This window comes from Labeo rohita, chromosome 1 (genome assembly GCF_022985175.1).
Source record: "Labeo rohita strain BAU-BD-2019 chromosome 1, IGBB_LRoh.1.0, whole genome shotgun sequence".
Classification (NCBI taxonomy): Eukaryota; Metazoa; Chordata; class Actinopteri; order Cypriniformes; family Cyprinidae; genus Labeo; species Labeo rohita.
Genome location: NC_066869.1, coordinates 40,862,933 through 40,882,763, shown reverse-complemented (window position 1 = coordinate 40,882,763; position 19,831 = coordinate 40,862,933). Strand labels below are relative to the sequence as shown.

General features: G+C 38.9%; 1 protein-coding gene across 2 annotated transcripts; it reads right to left on the bottom strand.

The window, feature by feature from the left end:
* Window positions 1-1,012: 1,012 nt before the first annotated feature.
* On the bottom strand, window positions 1,013-13,394 carry cplx2a (complexin 2a). Of its 2 annotated transcripts, XM_051120246.1 has the most exons (5): window positions 13,286-13,394; window positions 9,382-9,871; window positions 8,608-8,712; window positions 5,154-5,332; window positions 1,013-2,130 (listed from the first exon to the last, which is right to left on the bottom strand). In XM_051120246.1, exons 3-5 carry the CDS (start codon window positions 8,636-8,638, stop codon window positions 1,939-1,941), a joined length of 402 nt encoding a protein of 133 aa, XP_050976203.1. In that variant the 5' UTR covers window positions 8,639-8,712; window positions 9,382-9,871; window positions 13,286-13,394; the 3' UTR covers window positions 1,013-1,938. The 2 variants fall into 2 exon arrangements, with proteins under 2 accessions (XP_050976203.1, XP_050976211.1); XM_051120254.1 differs by lacking the exons at window positions 9,382-9,871; window positions 13,286-13,394 and adding an exon at window positions 9,076-9,317.
* Window positions 13,395-19,831: the final 6,437 nt, after the last annotated feature.

Sequence of the window (19,831 nt, the reverse complement as noted above, 5' to 3'; positions counted from 1 at the left end):
TTGTTACAAAGATTTCTACTTTGAATAAATGCTGTTCTTTTTGTCTTTTTATTTATCAAAATATCCTGAAAAAAGTATTACAGGTTCCAAAAAAGTATTATGCATTTTTAAAAGAATATTAATAAAATATTACATTATTTCTGAAGGATCATGTGGCACTGAAGACTGGAGTAATGATTCTGAAAATTCAGTTTTGATCACAGGAATAAATTCTATTTTAAAGTATATTAAAAAAAGAATGCCATTATTTTAAATTGTAATAATATTGTAAGTTTTTTTCTGTATTTTTGATCAAATAAATACAGCCTTGATGAGCATAAGAGACTTCTTTAAAAAAACATTAAAAATCTTAAAAAAAAACTTTTGAACGGCAGTGTGTATGTTAACGTCATTTGTGGCTTTGTACTTTCTTCAGATGTTTAGTTTAAAAATTATATAAATGTTTAATAGACACTATATTTGTAGAGGCTGTGAAATTATGCTGGGTGAAGTTTTTCCCTGAGAAAAAAAAAAAAAAGATTTTTACAGTTTGCTGCAGTGTGACATAAATATGCAAGTATACACTACTGTTCAGCACTGTAAAATATTCATATAAATTTTCTAAATTATTAAAATGTATTCCTGTAATGGTAAAAAAAAAAAAAAAAGGCAATTTTTTGTAGAATATATGATACATTCTTTTTTTCCAGGATTATTTGTTGAATAGAAAATGTAAATAAAAAAAAATACATGCAATAGAATTTTTCATAACAGTGTCTTCCACTTTTTTAAATGCAGTAAAATGAAAAATAAAATAAAATTATATATATATATATATATATATATATTGCTAAATAAAAGTATTAATTTGTTTAATAAATAAATAAAATACTTTTTATCACATTTTCTCAAATTTAGTTCATAAAATCTGCAAGTATAATATTACACGACATAAATCATGTTAACTACACATTTTCTCTTTAAATATTTCATTAACTACTACTTTTTTAGCATTAAAAACACCACAACTAGATATGTGTTGATTGGTTTATTACAGTGCCATACCCATCAGATCTTAAAACAGACATATCACTTTTTTTTTTTTAAATCATCAGAGCCATTCATACACTCTCACGATTTTATTTCTTGTTTTACTGCAAGCCAAGCAAACAGAATACGTTATTATTGCTGAGAATGTTGTAGATCACAGACGAAAATTCCCTCTGGGAATTACAGTCCATTCGAAAACACACAGAGCTTCCCTGTGAAACTGAGTTCAATCTTAAAATCAGAAATTTTCGTAAATTCAGAATCTGTCATAAAGCACAAAAACGGTGCGACAATCTCGACAACACTGTTAAACGGAATTGAGGCGTTAAATGTTCCAGACTGATGAAACTACAGTGCGTGTGTGACAGGAATCGCCAGATTTAACTAAATGGCGTAGTGACAAACGTACAAAGGTAGTTGTTATTTTAGCTTACAGCGTGGGAGAATGTTATTGCCTTCTTTATCTGATTGCAATCTCAGCAAAATGTCGGTGAGCACACAAACACTATGGACACATGCAAGACCCGAAAGTCTTCAGCCAAAGACTTCTTTCCTCATATCGAACACTAAATGAATGTGGAAAACCTTATTGACTGGTGATACAAAACAGTGGAACAGACACTCGAACAATTCATGCATATATATTGCTGTTTACGTATTGAATTAGAAATAACCACCGAAGAGATGATGTGATTCAGGTTGCCCTGTAAAGATAAAATATGGCTTATATTCTGATAATTAACCCCTCTCGCTTGATTGATTGATCTGTCACTAATATCTAAAGCTCCTCGTTAATCGAAATGTGTGAAAGGTAAATGGTGTTTTGCTCTAGTGTGCTCTCTTCTCGCCGAAGTCAGTACACATTAAAATAATATCTAAAGCTGCGTGTGCTTGAGATTATTCGGGGAATTACTTCTTCAGCATGTCCTGCAGTGGGCCCGGTAGATACTTCATCACCGTGTCCATGATGTTTTCTTCCTCGTCGTCATCTCCGCAGCCGGATGGTACTGCTTTCTTTGGACGGGTCAGACTGCCTTCGCTCGCCTGCTCCATCGCCGCCTGTGCCTCCGCTTCGGCCTCCTCGCGCTTCTTAATGCCATACTGATACACAAGCGTAGAGATGTTACAAAGTTATAATTAAAAAGTTTTAAATAATAAAAACTCAGACTCACTTTATATACAAAACTAGTTCAATTATGCACTTTTAAGTCTTTAGTCAAAAGTGTCCAAACATGTGAATCATGCACTGAATGATTACTGTGCTCATATGCCGTTATATTTACGTGGTACTATAGAAAATATCAAGGTACTACCATGGTAAAAAGACAGTCACAATTTTACAAATATACAAATAGTCTAGCCATGCATTTTAACAACTAACTGCAAGTTGTTTGAATTATCTGAGTAGTAATTTTTACATTTTTTTAAAAATAATCTAAACATTTTAAGTTTTTCTTTTGTTGTCATCAATATATGGAAGCCCATTTCCGCCACTGAAAAAAATAAAAATAAAAAAGATAATTTTTTTTTTTTTTTTTTCTTACAATTCAGACTTTTTTTCTCGGAATTGTGAGTTTACATCTCTCAGTTGCAGGTATAAAGTCAGAGTTACGAGACATAAACTTGCATTTAGGAGATATAAACTCGCAACTGCAAGAAAAAAGTCGCAATTACATTTTTCATTTTTTTTTTATTTAGTGGCAGAAATAGGCTTCCATACTAAATTCGCAATTGCGAGTAATTCGTAATTCTCTTTTTTCACAATTCTGCCTTTTTTCAAGAATTGTGAGAGATAAACTCGCAAATGCATGTTATAAAGTCAAAATTGCAAGATATAAACGTGCAATTATGCAAAATTAAGTCAGAATTGTGAGTTTAGATCTTTTTTGTCTTAGAATTGTGTGACAAACTCACAATTGCAAGAAAATAAAGACAGAATTGAGATAAAAACATGCAATTCTGACGAAGTTTATATTTTGGAATTCTGTCTTTTTTTCACAATTCTGCGAAAAAAAAAAGACAGTGTAAACCCACAATTCTGAGAAAAATAATCAGAATTGTAAGTTTATATCTCGCAATTCTGACTATATAACTTGCAGTTGTGAATTTATACCTCACAATTATGAAAAAAAAGGTCAGAATTGCAAGATGTAAAGCAATTGTGAGATAAAAAGTTTTTTATTCAGTAGTGGAAATATGCTTCCATATATATCTAAGGAATGTAAAAATGAAAATTCCAGTCCAGTATGACTTTATCTTCTGTGGAACATTACGGACTTCTTTCCACAGACTGTGATAACTTGTTTCCACAGTTATTAACATCATAAATCTAAGCTTTTTATATTTGGATTTTTTAAAAAATGTAATGTACAATCATAACACTATACTTTGTGTTTTATTACCTTGGCAGTAAATTACAGAAAACATCTTTCCCTCTTCCAATCAACATAATCAATCTCTCAATATTTTTTTCTCTTTTGAAGAGCCTAGAGATGCCATTACGGATTTTCCTTTTGCTAGTGGGAACGCAAGAATTACAAGTATGATGACTTACACTTCTGTCCATATAAGGGAAACTGGTTAACAACATTCTTCAAAAAACCTACTTTTATGTTCCACATAAGAAACAAAGTCATACAAGTTTGGAAGGACATAAGGATGTGTAAATGATGACAGAATTTTCATTTTTGAAAGGACTATACCTTTAAAGCAGAAGTTCACTTTCAGAATAAAAATTTTGTGATAATTCACTCACCCCTATGTGATCTAAGATTTTCATGTCTTTCTGTCTTCAGTTGCAAAGAAATTAAAGGAGTCAGCGGATGCCCGTTTTCCACAAGTTAATATGATTCTTTAGGGTCTTAATGAAAAGTCTGTATCATGCTTTGGTTAAAATTTCTCTGGTAGTGTAAAAAACACCCTTTTTAGCTCTAAAAAAATCAGTCCGTTCTCGTGGATGTTGCTTTAAATGTTAATGAGCTCTGCTCGCCCCACCCCTCTCTTCCCTCTGTGGAGTGACAAGCCTGTTTACTTTAGCTGCATTTAGTCACGTTTAGCCACGAAATTTGCTAACTAGCACGTTATTAGAAAAGGTGATTGCAAAGATTCATTAAAAAAAAAAACCTTATACTCGCTTCTTCTGTAAGTGAAGCTGGGTCACGAATGATTCACACGAACATCTACATTTATGTAGATCAGGAGGCGCATTCCCTTCACAAACAAAAGTCATCCACTGCATCTTCAGCGGCTCAGATGTCGGGAATAAATGACGACCACTATTTTCATTATTACATCCAACAACACAACACCTCAGTCGCTTGGGAGGCATTCTTGTCTACGTCCCTGTTCCGGCATCGAGACAATGACGATCGGACTGTTACAGCTCATCAGGGCGGGTCTAAGGTAAGACGGTCATGTCAATCAATCTATCGTGGCTGGATTTGAAAAAGGATTTATATTCAAACAACATGTAAAAGTGAACTTTGCATCCGATGACCCCTTTAAGGATTTTTCTCCATATAGTGGACTTCAATGGTGGCCAGTGGGTTAAAGGTCAAAATTGCGGTTTCAATGCACCTTAAAAGGGCTTAAAAGCCAGCCAAGAATTAAGGCTTTTTCTAGCGAAACGATGGCTCAAAAAAAAAAATTATATACTTTATAACTACAAATGCTTGTTTTGTGTGACACAGGCTGAAGTACCGACCAAGTTTACAAAACTTTCTGAACGAAAGTACACAGAAGAATCAAGATCAATTTTTTTTTAAGAAAATAACCAATCATTTCACTAAATAAGACCCTTATTCCTCTTCTATGATCATGTAGAGCTCTTTGAAGCTGCATTGAAACTGCAATTTGGATCTTCAACTCATTGATCCCCACTGAAGTCCACTATATGACGAAATCCTGGAATGTTTTTTTCAAAAACCATAATTTTTTTTTCAACTGAAGACAAAAAGACATAAACATCTTGGATCACATGGGGGTGAGTAAATTATCAGGAAATTTCTGGAAGTGAACTTCTCCTTTAACTAGATGAAAAATATTGACACTAAGGATGGCTAATAATTATTTTCCAAAAGCAGAGATCTAATTGTAATGTCAGTTGTCTTACTGGTGTCTCTAACCTTGTCTCTGATGCCCTGTCTTATGGCTTCCCGCTCTGCTTCCATCTTGGCGTGTTTGGCCTTCCTCTCCTCCTCTTGCTGTCTCAGAGCTTCCTGTCTCTCCTCTTCCTTCTCTTTTTCTGCTTCAGGGTCTTTTTCCTCCTCTCCTCCCAACATCTTACCAACATCAGGTGGGCCTCCTGCAAACACGAGCGATACAGAATATAAATTACTTGCGGAAATTGTGCTTTTTAAATGATGATTGGATGCAATTACAAAAACTATGTATAATTACATTATGAAAAAACAACATTTAAGGCCTAGATATTTCCAAATAGCTTAATGCAACAATAAGTGAACGTCAGTATATACTATTTATAGTATGTGTTAAGACTTGATGTACTCAGACTTTACAGTAGTAAGTAAATTGATGATACATTTGAACAAAAGTCAGAAAAGCCCAACCAACTCAGCAAAAGCAAGATAACTTGTAAATAATAAATTCACCACAGCAGGTCAAGTACACTGGAGGCACACAAACACATCCCCAAGCATCAAATGAGGAACCTACAGTATCCAACCACTGAAAGAAGTCCTGTGCACTGGATTAAACAGTAAAGCTGCAGAGCATCCCAACAGGAACAGGAATAATTCATGGGTTGGTCACAGTACTGCTGCCTCTGTCCCGGGGAGGCCACACCATGCCTCAACACATTTCCAAAAATATACAAACGGAATGTCACTTTGCAAAAGTCCTGACCGCCATTCCTCACACCTCTAGTAGTACGCAGAGGACATTCAGATTTGCATTTAGATCTCCCAAGGCTTCTACAGCAAAGTCTGGAATGTGAATCGAGGATATATGCGACAATAATCTGGCTTTGTGTGATATGTGCGACATATCGAAACCCACACACTCAGATCAATTTCTGTGGTCTGGCTCTCACCACCCACTGTAACACAAACTCCACATCATCAGAACATTACACCACAAGGCGAAGAATGTACTAACAAGTGCAATATCAAGGAACAAACTCATCAAGAATGCACTGAAAGCCTGTGGCTATGCAGAACAGGCCTTTGTTAAAATAACCAAGATGTCCAGCAAAAACACACACAAAAACAGGTCATAAACAAAAAGGTGAAGTAGTTTGATTACTGTCAATGGGAACACAGTTATGATTCAAGGAATATACTGGTTAATTATATAAAGTAGTATACTAATTTGAGGCAATAAACCCGTTTTGCATGCTCTTGACTGCATGTTTATATCTTAGTGCAGTTTATGTTTGTGGAAACCATGTTTTTCACTCCTGTGAGTGAATTTGGAGCATATTAAAATAATCATGTGGAGCATTCAAGAAGAGTATGGAAGAAAATGAGCAACAGCAATCACATAGACATGATTAAAAAAAATCACCAATCTGGTTGAATTTACAGTGTTAACATATGGTGGTGCATGTGCTCTCCTTTCCGCTTTTGTACCTCTCAACAGATGGCATCAAAATGGCTCTGTGTCTAAAACGTTAAACCAAAGCTGCTAATTCTTTCAAGTCTATGTATCAGTCTTTTTGTGTTTTGAAATTTTTATTTTTGGGATGGTTAGGGCAGCTGGTGTTCTTCACATTGTCCTCTGCTGCTCTGTGGCCTTGGTCCAGTGGTGACATCAGCTTTTCTACTTTAAACACACTCGGGCCGGAGTCTGTAAGCGCTAACGCAAATATTTGAACTGCACGGCCATTTGGGCATCCACATCACAGGGCCACACCATATCACTCCACACAAACAAGCTTTCACTTACAGCATACTGAAAGTGAGAGCTGGTCCATTATTATATGAGTATAACAAGAGCATTGCAAAAATATACTGTGGCGGTGCCGCTTCCCTGAATGATGATAAATATAATTTTGCACCGTGGTATTTCAGAATTCCATTGCATGTTCCACAAATAGGTTAGGGTACACTTTGGTGTCCCAATATTTTTATTCAAAGCATTAGAGATACAAATCCCATGTTTTGTGTTGTAAAACATAATCGGTTGGCAAACATATCAAATATATTACATGAAATAAACCTAACATGAAAACTAGCTTGTTGTGGTCGGTCTCATCTTTAAGATCTTGACCCTTTGGATCAAAGTATTAAATACAGTAATGTCGTAAAGTTGACCTACCGTTAAGTTTTTGCTTTGTAGTAAAACTAAAAGTGTTGTAAATCAAATTTTAATAAACATAAACCAAAAAACTGAATATTTAGCTGTTACAAAAGCAACCATATTACCACATGTCTTTCCCATTACAAATAATGGGACATTTTTTATGTCATGACAAATAATAAATATTTTATTAAATTGTCCTAATTTCTGCACAAACTGACTAACATTCAAGCTAAAATCATCTGCATGTTTTTACCTTGTTGAAATGTCAATTCTTATGATACTCTGTCTTCTTATAGAGTTTTCACAATGCATCATTACTGGCGGCACTGAATGTAACAATGCCACTGAACTGAACGAAACTCACATATTTAGCTGATTATTGCTGCTGAAAATGATCAATTATTGTCATGTTTTGGGCTGTACTAATTGGTCAGACTGGGAAAAACATTTGGAGTACTATAGATGGCCAAAAGTTATAACAAATCAAGAAGAGTGCAAAAAACTGTTTGAGGAACAAAAGGCGTTTGTGGTTGGCCAAACTGAACCAGGATCTCCAGGGCAAGAATCTTGACAACACTCATGTTTGTTCTAATCATTTCCTGTCAGGTAGGTGAAATATTATGCTAATTAATACTGCTTGTATATATCTTTTCCACCTATTAAATCTAGTTTGTCAAAATACTGCACCATTTCCTCCTTACTAAGTCCTTCTCTATATGATTTAGCAGCTTCCACACATTTTGTCCATGGTTTAGACAGCTTAAATTAGCAGAACAACGTATTTAGTAGTACATAACTAGTGCAGTCCATGCTATTGTTTACATTCGAGTATCAACTAAATGGCCAAACCTGTTTGCCATTCTGCCATAGTTCGTTGCAATGTTATACATGTGATCTAATTATTTTTTATAATTTTTACTGCTCATATATTCAGCTAAACATCCTGATTTCCCGAAGGTTATGCCCTTTGAAAAGTAGTAAAAGGACAAAAAATCATCAGCCTTATTGTGTACCTCATTTATCAAAGGTGCCTAAGACACGAAAGACATGCGGGACATGTCCTTCAAGCAGAAGCATATACAGTGTGTCTCTATGACACTGCTCTCTGTTATTGAGATGCTGCATGCAGGAGATTCTAAACGCCGACTAGTGTTGCTTTTTAGACAGTAGCGTATCATTTTCTCCGGTGCGTGAAGTTGAACATCGAACGACTTCCAGCCACCGCGCACGTGACCGCTGCTGCAGCACTACAGCACTGACTCAAGTCTTTCATTGCAACTTCCAATCTCCCAAAGGAAATATAGGCTATGCACTCACCTCCCAAAGCTGCCTTCAGCAGGAAATTCATGATGGCTTTTCAAGTGTTCCTGTCCTTGTACTTGGCACTTCAGATATATGAAACCAGAGATCGAACAGCCAGATCTGCAAACAAAATGAACACTGGTTTTATTATTAATAATGATGATGTGGTGATACTGCAGCTCAATAAAACATGCACATGCACAACTTGATCGGAACGTTTTGTCCTTCAGCTCACAAGGTGCAATGTGAAACCAGTTTTGCACATGTATTTTCTTCCAGCGCTGGTCTTCGAGCAAATATTACACAGTAATAAATATCATTCCCATCTTCCACAGTGACAGATAATCAAATCCCTCCGTGCAGCTGAAGCTGATAGCGACAATCAGGCTGTCACAATAGCAAGCCCATTGTGCTGAGCTAGTTCAATTCATTTGCGTTACTGTCTATCACCGCCATGCGAATTTTAGATTTTAGAAAATATACCTATCAACTTCCGGGGGTCAGAGATCCAGAAGGTAACTTTGGACTTATCGACCAATGACTTCCTTAATCCAGCGCAGGGCAGTCTAGTTAGTCATATGGTCCAAGCTCACTAGGATCTCTACAAAAGTGTTTTGCCTGAGCGGTCGTTCCGACCTCAGTAGTCTTGGTGCATTACCTTACTTGAACCCCCGCCGCAAAGGCTCGGCAGTATCTAGCACACAAGCCGTTTTCAGCACCACCTTCGCTGGACAGCGCCTGCTCGTGACAGCGCACCTCCAGCAGCCGTAAGAAATGCGGTGTAAATACCTGCTCGGGGTCCGCCAAGGGGAAGTTGACGTGGGCCAGTTGTGGAGGACGTGTATTATCAACCCGCTATGAGCATCCCTGAATCTCCAGGCGTCTCTTCCTGCTCGCCCAGCGCCTGTCAGAGTGTTGGCCAGGGGAACTGCAGCCGGAACGCAAGACGGTGAAAGCCCTGTGCATCACACGCAGCCTTTTTCCATCAAAACATCCCACGTCCCCAGCCGGAGAGAGGAGCAATTGATTGGAGGTGCCGGTGGGAAACACGCCTCTGCCAGTGCTTAGCAGCTGATCCTTCCGCTACTGTTGGAAGCTTCGTTTAACAGATGCTGTCAGACCCGGAGAATGAAAGATGGAAGGATCTTCGCCCCTCATGACTTGGGCGTCGGAGTCTCTTAGGAGAAAGTGCTGATTCAGAATCTATGGCTCAGACTGGGCTTGCCATTTTCAGGTACAGCTCATCCTCATTACCCAACACCATGGCCCCAAAATGCACCTAAGGAAATTAATGTGATGACAAAATGAACATTCATTACCGTTTTGAAAGAAACAATACTTTTTATTCACCAAGGATGCAACAAACGAATCAAAAGTGACAGTAAACGTTTACAAAAAGTTACTATTTCGAATAAATGTTGTTCTTCTGAAAGTTCATCAAAGAATCTTGAAAAAATGTATGATGTATACAAAAATGCTAAGCACCACAACTGTTTTTCAACCTTGATAATAATAAGAAATGTTACTTCAGCACCAAATCATCAAATTAGAATGATTTCCGAAGGTTCATGTGACACTGAAGTAGTAATGGATACCAAAAATTGTAATTTTACAATATCTGTTTTTATTTGGTGAGCATATGTGACCCTGGACCACAAAACCAGTCATAAGGGTTAGTTTTTTGAAACTGAGAGTTATAGATCATCTATATTTGGCCGTGATACAACTTTTTTAAAATATAGAATCTAAAAGTGCAAAAAAATCCTAATATTGAGAAAATAGGCTTTAAAGTTGTCCAAATGAAGTTATTAGCAATGCATATTACTAATCAAAAATTGAGTTTTGATATATTTACGGTAGGATATTTACAAAATATCTTCATTGAACATGATCTATACTTAGATTACATGATTTATACTTAATATCCTAATGATTTTTGGCATAAAAGAAAAATCTATAGTTTTGACCCATACAATGTATTTTTGGCTATTGCTACAAATATACCCATGCTACTTAAGACTGCTTTTGTGGTCCAGGGTCACATATAAGACAAATCTTTAAAAACCAACTGCATAAAAATAATGACGATAATAATAAATGGTAACACTCAAAACAGAAAAGAGTAGTACTGAGAAAAGCTTTTTTTGGTCAATAAATTAATTTTGGGCATTTCTTTTAATGTGTGCAGAAATAAACAATCACAATAACATGATCACAAACAATTTTTTCAAAATAAAACAGAAAAAAAAAAATGCATGTCAGCTTTACCCGTTGGCAATTACTTTAAGTGCTCTGCGTTTACAAATTGGATGCATGAGGTCACCCTTCCCGTGCTAAAAAAGGAAAGAAAGACATCTAAGAAAAATACAGGCATTTATATTCATGCCAGAACATAAAGTGGCATTTAACAGGTGCTTTTTATCCAAAGCATCCTGCAGTAGAAGTAATTAAGTACAGAGACAGTACCATTAAGCATAGAAAATGTGATTTTTCAAGACGTTTATGCAAAAAGCTGTCTGATGCCAGGATGAATCAATATCTAGTGAGACCTTTGGGACATAGTCACCTTTTAGCCGAGGACACATGACTCTGCATGATTCAAACACACCCTCGCTCTTAGGGCAACACTGCAGTGCGCAAAGGTTCTCCCTACAGTCATAACACCTCCCTGTTGCTGTAGTGTTGTTAAAAACTGGGCTGATGCAACTGACCTATGAAAAGGTTTAGTATTCGGAGAATGTGCTGAGAGAGTTACAAACTCAAACGAAAAAGTATCTTTAGTATGTCATTGTTTTAAAAGCTAAAAGAGTAGACAGCTAGATGCAGTTAAGCTTCTCTTTTTCAAATAAGCACCCATATACTTTCCTTCATTTCTTTCGTCACACAAATAAATTAGATAAAGAACGTATAGCGGGTCATTATATCAAGCACTGAACAGAAAGGCCCACTGAGATCATCAGATGCATTGATCATGAATGTAGATCAATATTTAAGGACTCAGAGAGAGAGGACGAATGTTTTATGCTCTAACCGTTTCTGCTGAACTTTTATTCTGCGAGCATTTATCTCTTCTGGACTGCAGCCAAATAGGAAACACTGATTTATTTGCTCTCAACGCAGAGAGCTGAGTGGACAAAATGAGCAGAGAGCAGAGCAGAGAGAGAGCAGAGACTCTGATTACTGTAGACCTGAAGGTGAAGAATAGGGGAAAGAGAGAAATATGTTTAAAATGCCTTGTAAACACCCTGCACAGGTCGTATTCATCTCTGCCGTCTCCGTTCCACTGGGTAGATCGTCCCTGAAGAGTTATTCCTGGCAATCCCCATTTTCGCTTGTCAGAACGGTTTTAACAGGTTATGACTGCAACAGAGCTCAGCAAGGTAGGGAGGGACGGGATGAGGAAATACAGACATTTTGCAAGATGAATGAACCGGTTTAACTTCAAGTCCAAAATGTGAATAAAACTGTATTTATTTCAAAAGTGACTTCCTGAATATCTATTCAAATAGTCAGTGGCCTACTTATTTGTTACATATTGTTACTTGCTAATTTGCTAGTCATTTCCCCAGTGACCTCATTTGGTAGTAATCTTTTAAATCTTACTTGTATTTTTTTTTTATTTGTATCTAAAACTACTAGTAACACATCAGTATTTACAAGTAAAACTGGAATAGGCCACAGATTAAATGCACTCACCCTCAGGCCATTCAAGATGTAGATGAGTTTCTTTATCAGAACCAGTTTGGAAAAATTTAGCATTACGTCACTTGCCCACAAACAGATCCTCTGCAGTGAATGGGTGCAGTCAGAATGAGAGTTCAAACAGCTGATAAAAACATCACAAGTAATCCACACGACTCCAGTCCATCAATTAACGTCTTGTGAAGTGAAAAGCTGTGTTTGTAAAAAACAAACTCATCATTAAGATGTTTTTAACTTCAAACTGTTCCTAAAACAGTGGCCTACTTGTTTGTTACACACTGTTATTTATTCATTTGCTAGTCATTTTCTCAGCAACAAATGTATTTTTATGTTAGTATTTTTTTGTTAGCAATCTTTTGAATCTTATGTGTAATTTTTTATTCTGAAACTATTAATATCAATATTTACAAGTGAAACTGGGATAAGCCACAGTTTAAGTATTGTGCAAGCTGAAAATTTACCCTCAGGACATGTAGATGTCTAAAATGTAGATGAGTTGCCTTATTAAAACCAGTTTGGTGAAATTTAACATTACATCACAGTGAATGGGTGCCGTCAGAATGAGAGTTCAAACAGATGATAAAAACATGACAATAATCCACAAGTAATCCACATGACTCCAGTCCATCAATTACATCTTGTGAAGTGAAAAGCTGCATTTTTAACTTAAAAGTGTCTAAAATAAAAGTCCTTTATCCATAACATTGCATTATCCAGTAAAAAAAAATCGTCTCTTCTAAATCAGGAGAGAAATATGCAGTTTACAAGTGAAAACAGTCCAGAACAGTTCTATAACAAATATTTGTATGTCTAAAATACTGTTTAAATACATACATATATACATGAACAAATAAATATTTTTGACCAAGTTATTATGAGTAAAATGTAAACTAGAGTTGTAAATTTTATAGTTTTCAGGTCTCAACCACGTCCAGCATTTTAGCTTAAATGTGTATTCTGGATGTGTTTTTTTTCGCTAGCCATAGGTTACCTGTCATTATGTGGTTGTCCAGTGACAGATCACCTCATTAAGACTGTAGGCTGTTTTCAGTGCTTGTGTTTGCTTTGAAAGTGCCCTTCCCTTCTCTCACGTTTCACTGCGACACGCTGGGTCAAAATTACTCCGTTATACCCCACAAACCCCTCCCACCCGCTCCCATCCACTCCTCGGGTTTTCACAAAGCGCAGTTTGCGGAACGGAGCCGTTTTTGATTATGCAACCTGGTCCACTTTCACGCACATCATGCCAATCCCACTGCAATGCAGCATCGACCGCACTGCTGCTGCCGTTCTGCAGTAGTAACTGGCAAGCGATCATCTCGCGGTATTGAGTAGGCGTGTATTGAGTATTGATAAGTAGTGATGCAGCGAGAGTCAGCCTATAATCATCGCGCTAATTCCCCCCTCCATCTTTCTTTCACTGGTGAGAACAGGTGCAGAGCAGTTGTTTTATAGTCTGTACTGGCTATAAAATACTCTCTAAAATCGCGAAATAATATCTGTGATATAAAGAGAGACAGTTATAAGAAATAATAAGTGAAACCAGTCCCTAAATATAAAAGACAGAACAAAAACCCATCTGTGTAGTTGTGGAATAGACACTACAGCAACATCCGTTTTCATATCAGTCATTAATTAGTGGAATTTAACTATTTATTTAATTTAACTCTATTTTCTGTAGTTTACTTCGATAATAGGCCTATTGATTTTAAAATAAATAAATAAACGTAAAAACTGAAAGCTGGATAAACTTTTACAGAATGTGTGAATGACTTGTGATATTATTCTTATTAGTATATTTATACATTTTTAAAGTGTCATTCATGTAAAATAGTAAATCAGTTATTCTCAGTTTAGCTGAATCCCAGTAAAAGAAATTTATCTGAAAGGTAAAATTAAACTATGACTTACATATGAATATTTACATATTTAATTGGCCATCTTTTGATTGATGATATGTTCTAATGAAAGCAAATTTAATTATTTCACTTGTATAGATTTGTTTTTTAAAAGAAATGTCTCACCAAGTCTGCATTTATTTGATCCACAGTGAAGCAAATCCATAAAATGTTGAAATATTTTTAAAAAATATTTAAAAATAACAGTTTTCTATCTGAACATATTTTGAAATTTTAATTTATTCCTGTGATTTCAAAGCTGAATTTTTAGCATCATTACTCCAGTCACATGATCCTTCAGAAATCATAAACATGATTTTTTTAAAAAACAATTCAGGAGTCTTTGATGAATAGAAAGATCCAAAGATCAACATTTACCTATAATAAAAAGCTTTTCTAACATTATACACTATACCATTCAAAAGCTTGGAGTCAGTAGTTTTTGTTTTATTTATTTATTTATTTGGGGAAAAAATGATAGAAATCAATACTTTTATTTAGCAAGAAAGCTTTAAATTGTTCAAAAATGATAATAAAGACATTTATAATGTTATAAAAGATATCTATTTCAGATAAATGGTGTTCGTCTGAACTTTTTATTCATCAAAGACAACTGAAAAAATTCTACTCTGCTGTTTTTAACAACAATAATGATAATGATAATAATAATAAGTGTTAAAATAACAGATTTCTATCTGAATATATTTTAAAATTTTTATTTTTTCCTGTGATTTCAAAGCTGAATTTTTAGCATCATTACTCCAGTCACATGATCCTTCAGAAATCAGTCTAATATCCTGATTCGCTGCTACAAAAAAACATTTATTATTATTATTATTATTATTATTATTATTATTATTATTGTTATGTTGAAAACAACTGAGTAGAATTTTTTTTCAGGTTTCTTTGATGAGTAGAAAGTTCAGAAAAACAGCATGTATCTGAAATATTAATCTTTTTATCTTTTTGTTCCATTATCAAAAGCTTGGAGTCAGTATAATTTTTGTTTTATTTATTTATTTATTTGGGGACAAAATGATAGAAATCAGTACTTTTATTTAGCAAGAAAGCTTTAAATTGTTCAAAAATGATAATAAAGACATTTATAATGTTATAAAAGATATCTATGTCACGGAGTCAGACCAGAAATGAATGATCGAAATATGTCCCCGTGTAGCGCAGCGGAAAACTCAAACGCGGATACACACAAGTGAGTAGGTAAACCACGCAATTTGGTCTGAGAACGCTCCAAAATGGAGTTGGGATTTCCACCAAGAAATCCGCATTCTCACACGCACACAAACAGGTAAATAAAGCGCTCCGAGGAGCAGAGAGATTACTCACGTGAGTTGGCGAAGAGATGGGACCTGATGTTGAGCCTCGCATGAAACTCAATGTCTGGTGCTGGATAGTCACCTACTTCCTGCTTAAATACCTGCGTGAAGTTACTTCCGGGTCCTTGTGACCTCACGTGACTCGGTGCGTGTGACAGTACCCCCCCCTCCAGGACCGGCACCAGACGGTCCCGGGATGGAGGATACCCGACGACGGTAGTCCTGGATGAGAGCTGGATCCAAGATGAACCGCCCGGGAACCCAAGACCGCTCCTCCGGACCGTAACCCTCCCAGTCGACGAGATACTGGGTGCCACGGCCCCGAGGGCGCGAATCAAGGATTCGCCGGACGGTATACGCAGGACCACCGTCAATGATCCGGGGCGGAGGTGGGGCAGGAACCTGGGGAGACAGAGGAGAGAAGAAGACATGTTTGAGTTGGGACTGGTGGAAAACAGGATGGATCCGGAGAGATGTGGGCAGCTGGAGCCTGAAGGTTTAAGCGACGTGGGTAGGGGCCACGAGCGCACAGCCTCCAGCTTCTGGGGATCCATGGCCACACCCTGAGGGGAGATGACGAAACCGAGGAATGTGGTGGAGTGCTGGTGAAAAGCACATTTCTCCAACTTACAGTACAACTGATGGGCCAGCAATCTACGTAGCACTGCTCGGACATGCTGGGTGTGTTCCTCCAGGGTCTTGGAATAAATGAGGATATCGTCCAGATAAGCGTAGCACCAACGACCCAGCATGTCCCGGAGAACGTCATTTATGAACTGTTGAAACACAGACGGACTGTTGCACAGACCAAACGGCATAACGAGGGTCTCGTAGTGACCGGTGGGGGTTATGAAGGCCGTCTTCCACTCATCGCCCTCCCTGATGCGGACCAAGTTGTAGGCGCTCCGTAAGTCCAGCTTCGTGAAGAAGCGGGCACCAGAGAGGGCGTCCAGGGCGGTGTTGGTAAGAGGGAGTGGATGACGGTTCTTGATGGTGATCTGATTCAGCCCCCGATAATCCACACAGGGACGAAGACCCCCGTCCTTCTTCTTAACGAAGAAAAACCCCGCGGCCACAGGGGAGCTGGAAGGGCGAATAGTGCCGGCCCAGAGCCCTTCCGCTACGTACTCCTCCATCGCCTGATGTTCGGTGGCAGACAGGGAGTACAGGTGGCCGCGAGGGAGCACCGCGCCCGGCACGAGGTCAATGGCGAGGTCGTAGGGACGATGAGGTGGGAGCTGAGCAGCGCTGCGCTTGCTAAAGACCTCGGCCAGGTCGCAGTACGGGACAGGGACCTTCTCCAGGTTGATATCGGAGGCCTCGGACTCCCCTGAACACGTCCCAACCGGAGCCCGGAGACAGAGCTCCTGACAGGTCGCCCCCCAGTGGACGATCTTATTGTTGGTCCAAGAGATGAAGGGGTCGTGGGTGATGAGCCAGGGATGTCCCAGGATGACGGGTGGTGAGGTGATCTTGGTGATGTACAGTTGGATCTTTTCAGTGTGGTTGCCGATGATGAGGTGGATCTCTTTGGTGTGACGGATGACAGGGCTGAAGTTGAGGGGGCGACCGTCGATGGCTGTGATAGTTAACGGTTGGGATAACACCTCAGTCTCAATCCCCAACTGGACGGCAAAATCCTGATCGATAAAGTTACCAGCCGCACCTGAATCAACAAATGCGGTGGTCACGATCCGTTGGTGGCCCACGAGGATTGATACCTGAAGGAGCATCCGGGATTCGGCGGGACAGGATTTGCTCGTCACAGGACCAGGTAAAGACCTCCCCCTCTTTACCTGGTCTGGCTGTTTCCCGGACGAAGAGGGCAGATTGCTCGATGGTGATCTGGGGAGGCGCAATAGGCACATAAACCTTCGCGGTAGCATCTAGCCCTCTCCGCTGCAGACAGGGAGGTGCGTCCTATTTGCATGGGCTCCCCGGCTCCGGTTGAGTGGGCCTCTGAGGCGATAGGTGGAGGAGGAGAGGGCGCAGCGACAGCGTAGGTGACGGGTGAATCCAGGGTCCTTGTGCGGGGAATGGTGCCTGTGGAGGAACGAGAGACAGGATTAGTGCGGTGTGGGTGGTGATGCATTCTCTGATCGACCCGGAGGGCCAGCTGGATCATGCCCTCCAGGGTGTCAGGAAGCTCCCGCACAGCCAACTCGTCTTTGAGCCGGATGGAAAGTCCCTCGTAGTAGGCTGTGCGGAGAGTGGCGTCACTCCAGGTGGTCTGTACTGACAGGGTGCGAAACTCGGTGGTATAGCGGCTGACGTTGCGTTCTCCTTGTCTCAGATGGTACAGACGCGAATCTACCTCCACCTCGCTCTCAGGGTGTTGGAAGGCGGCCCTGAGCTGGGTGGTGAACGCTGGATACGAGTGGGCGGAGTCGCCGTCGGCCTTCAGGACCGCCGTAGCCCACTCGGCTGCCTGCCCGGTGAGAAGTGAGACGAGTAGAGCGATCCGGCTGCGGTCTGTGGGATAACGTGATGGCTGGAACTCAAAGATGAGAGAGAGGTTAGTGAGGAAAACATCACACCGGGCACCGGATCCATCCCACTTATCCGGGAGTGAAATCTTGGGTTGGTGGGTGGGGCGGATTGGTTCCGCGGGGGCGATGTAGCGTCTGCTTAGGATCATTGATGATCGTTTAGGATTTACATTGTAGAGAACCTTTTAGCCTTTTGACATTTGCATATAAATTACAGACCTGGCCTCACGTTCTACATTTATATGGGTGTTTAATGGTCTATGGTTCCCTCCCCACTCTCACGAAGATGCTAAGCAGATCAACTCTTGTCTCCCCATTGGACTTCAAAGGCATTCAATGAGGGAGGCAATCACCAGCACCAAGCACCTCAGATCCTTGGTGGCTGGCAGACTGTTCCCAATACACATAACGCACACACATAGAAACCTTTTTCTTTATTTAGACTATATTTAACCAGTTATAAACGTACTTGGTATATGCATGTGTTGCTTGTATGTTTCTATGTTATATTAGCCCAGTCAGCCCTCGTTATTGGTACTAGTTAATCTCTAAATGCGTATTTTCAATGTATGAATGTATCTCTGGTTTAATACCTTCTAGATGTTTCATTCTTGGTATCAAAATGATCTGCACTTTATTTTCTGAACTATGGTGTACACCATGTGATTAGAAAATGCATCATACTGTTTGTACTATATTGTGGGTAAAACTGCATCAATTCCCCAGGCCAGCAATAAACATGCAAATGAGCCATAAATGGAGACAAAGGAAAGTTCTCCCGCTCAGCAATCCAAACTTTGTATTGGCCAATTCACCCAAAGGTGGGTGTGGTAGGGAAACTATCAAAAGACCCTAACACCAACCCATCCATGCTCAAACCCTTCGAGACACTCTCCATGACTCATCCCTTGAGTCAATCTTCTGGTAGTTTATCTTCAAGTAACTTTGTCGACTCGCTGTGGATTTTCCTATCTTCGAACGAACTAGAGAAAACCTCCAGAACACCTAAAGGAATTCATCGAGAACTTCCATTGTCTACCGCATCAGGACTCTTGTTCAGCAACAAAGCCAATGCAAGTAACCTTTACAACTATTTAGATGCGCGTTTTAAGTTGAGCCCCTGTTTAAGGTGATTTTGCTTCTCTGATGATTCTCATGTGGTCGCTGGTTAACTGATGCTAAATACTGCCATTCTTGCCTTCTCTCTCTCTCTCTCTCTCTCTTTTCTCACTTTCTTTCTCTATGTATATGTACACGTGTTTTGCTTAGTTAGTTGTATGTTACCTGCAGTTCCATTTATTAAATTGCATATATTCACAATTGATGGTCTCCGTGTGCTGTTCACAATTTGAAGTCACTGAATATTTGATCTTGCTACATGCTACATTTTGAGTTTACTACAAGTTAAGTTACTGCTAGTACTAACTGAAGTAGGAAATTTATTCTTTCTTGGCCAGAAAGTAACCTTTCCTAGAATTGATGAATGATTATACTGTCTATTCGGTGGACGAACAGATCAAATAATTGTAACGTTAATTCTGCTACAGTTAATTCTAAGATCTGATTAAATATTCATAATTAATTATAACCAGTTATAATTAATCATAAATATTTCCCTTTTGAGCTAATTTGTTACAGCGATCTGTGCAGCAGCCAGGTCGTCATAGTCCGCTTGCAGAGTGGTGAGATCCGATTGGAGAGCCCCGCACTCCGCCCGAAGACCGGCGGTCTCGGCACGAAGCGCGGTAACCTCCGCTCGAAGTCCCACCATCTCCTGCTTCAGACTCATGATCTCCACGGTCTGCTGCTGGATCAC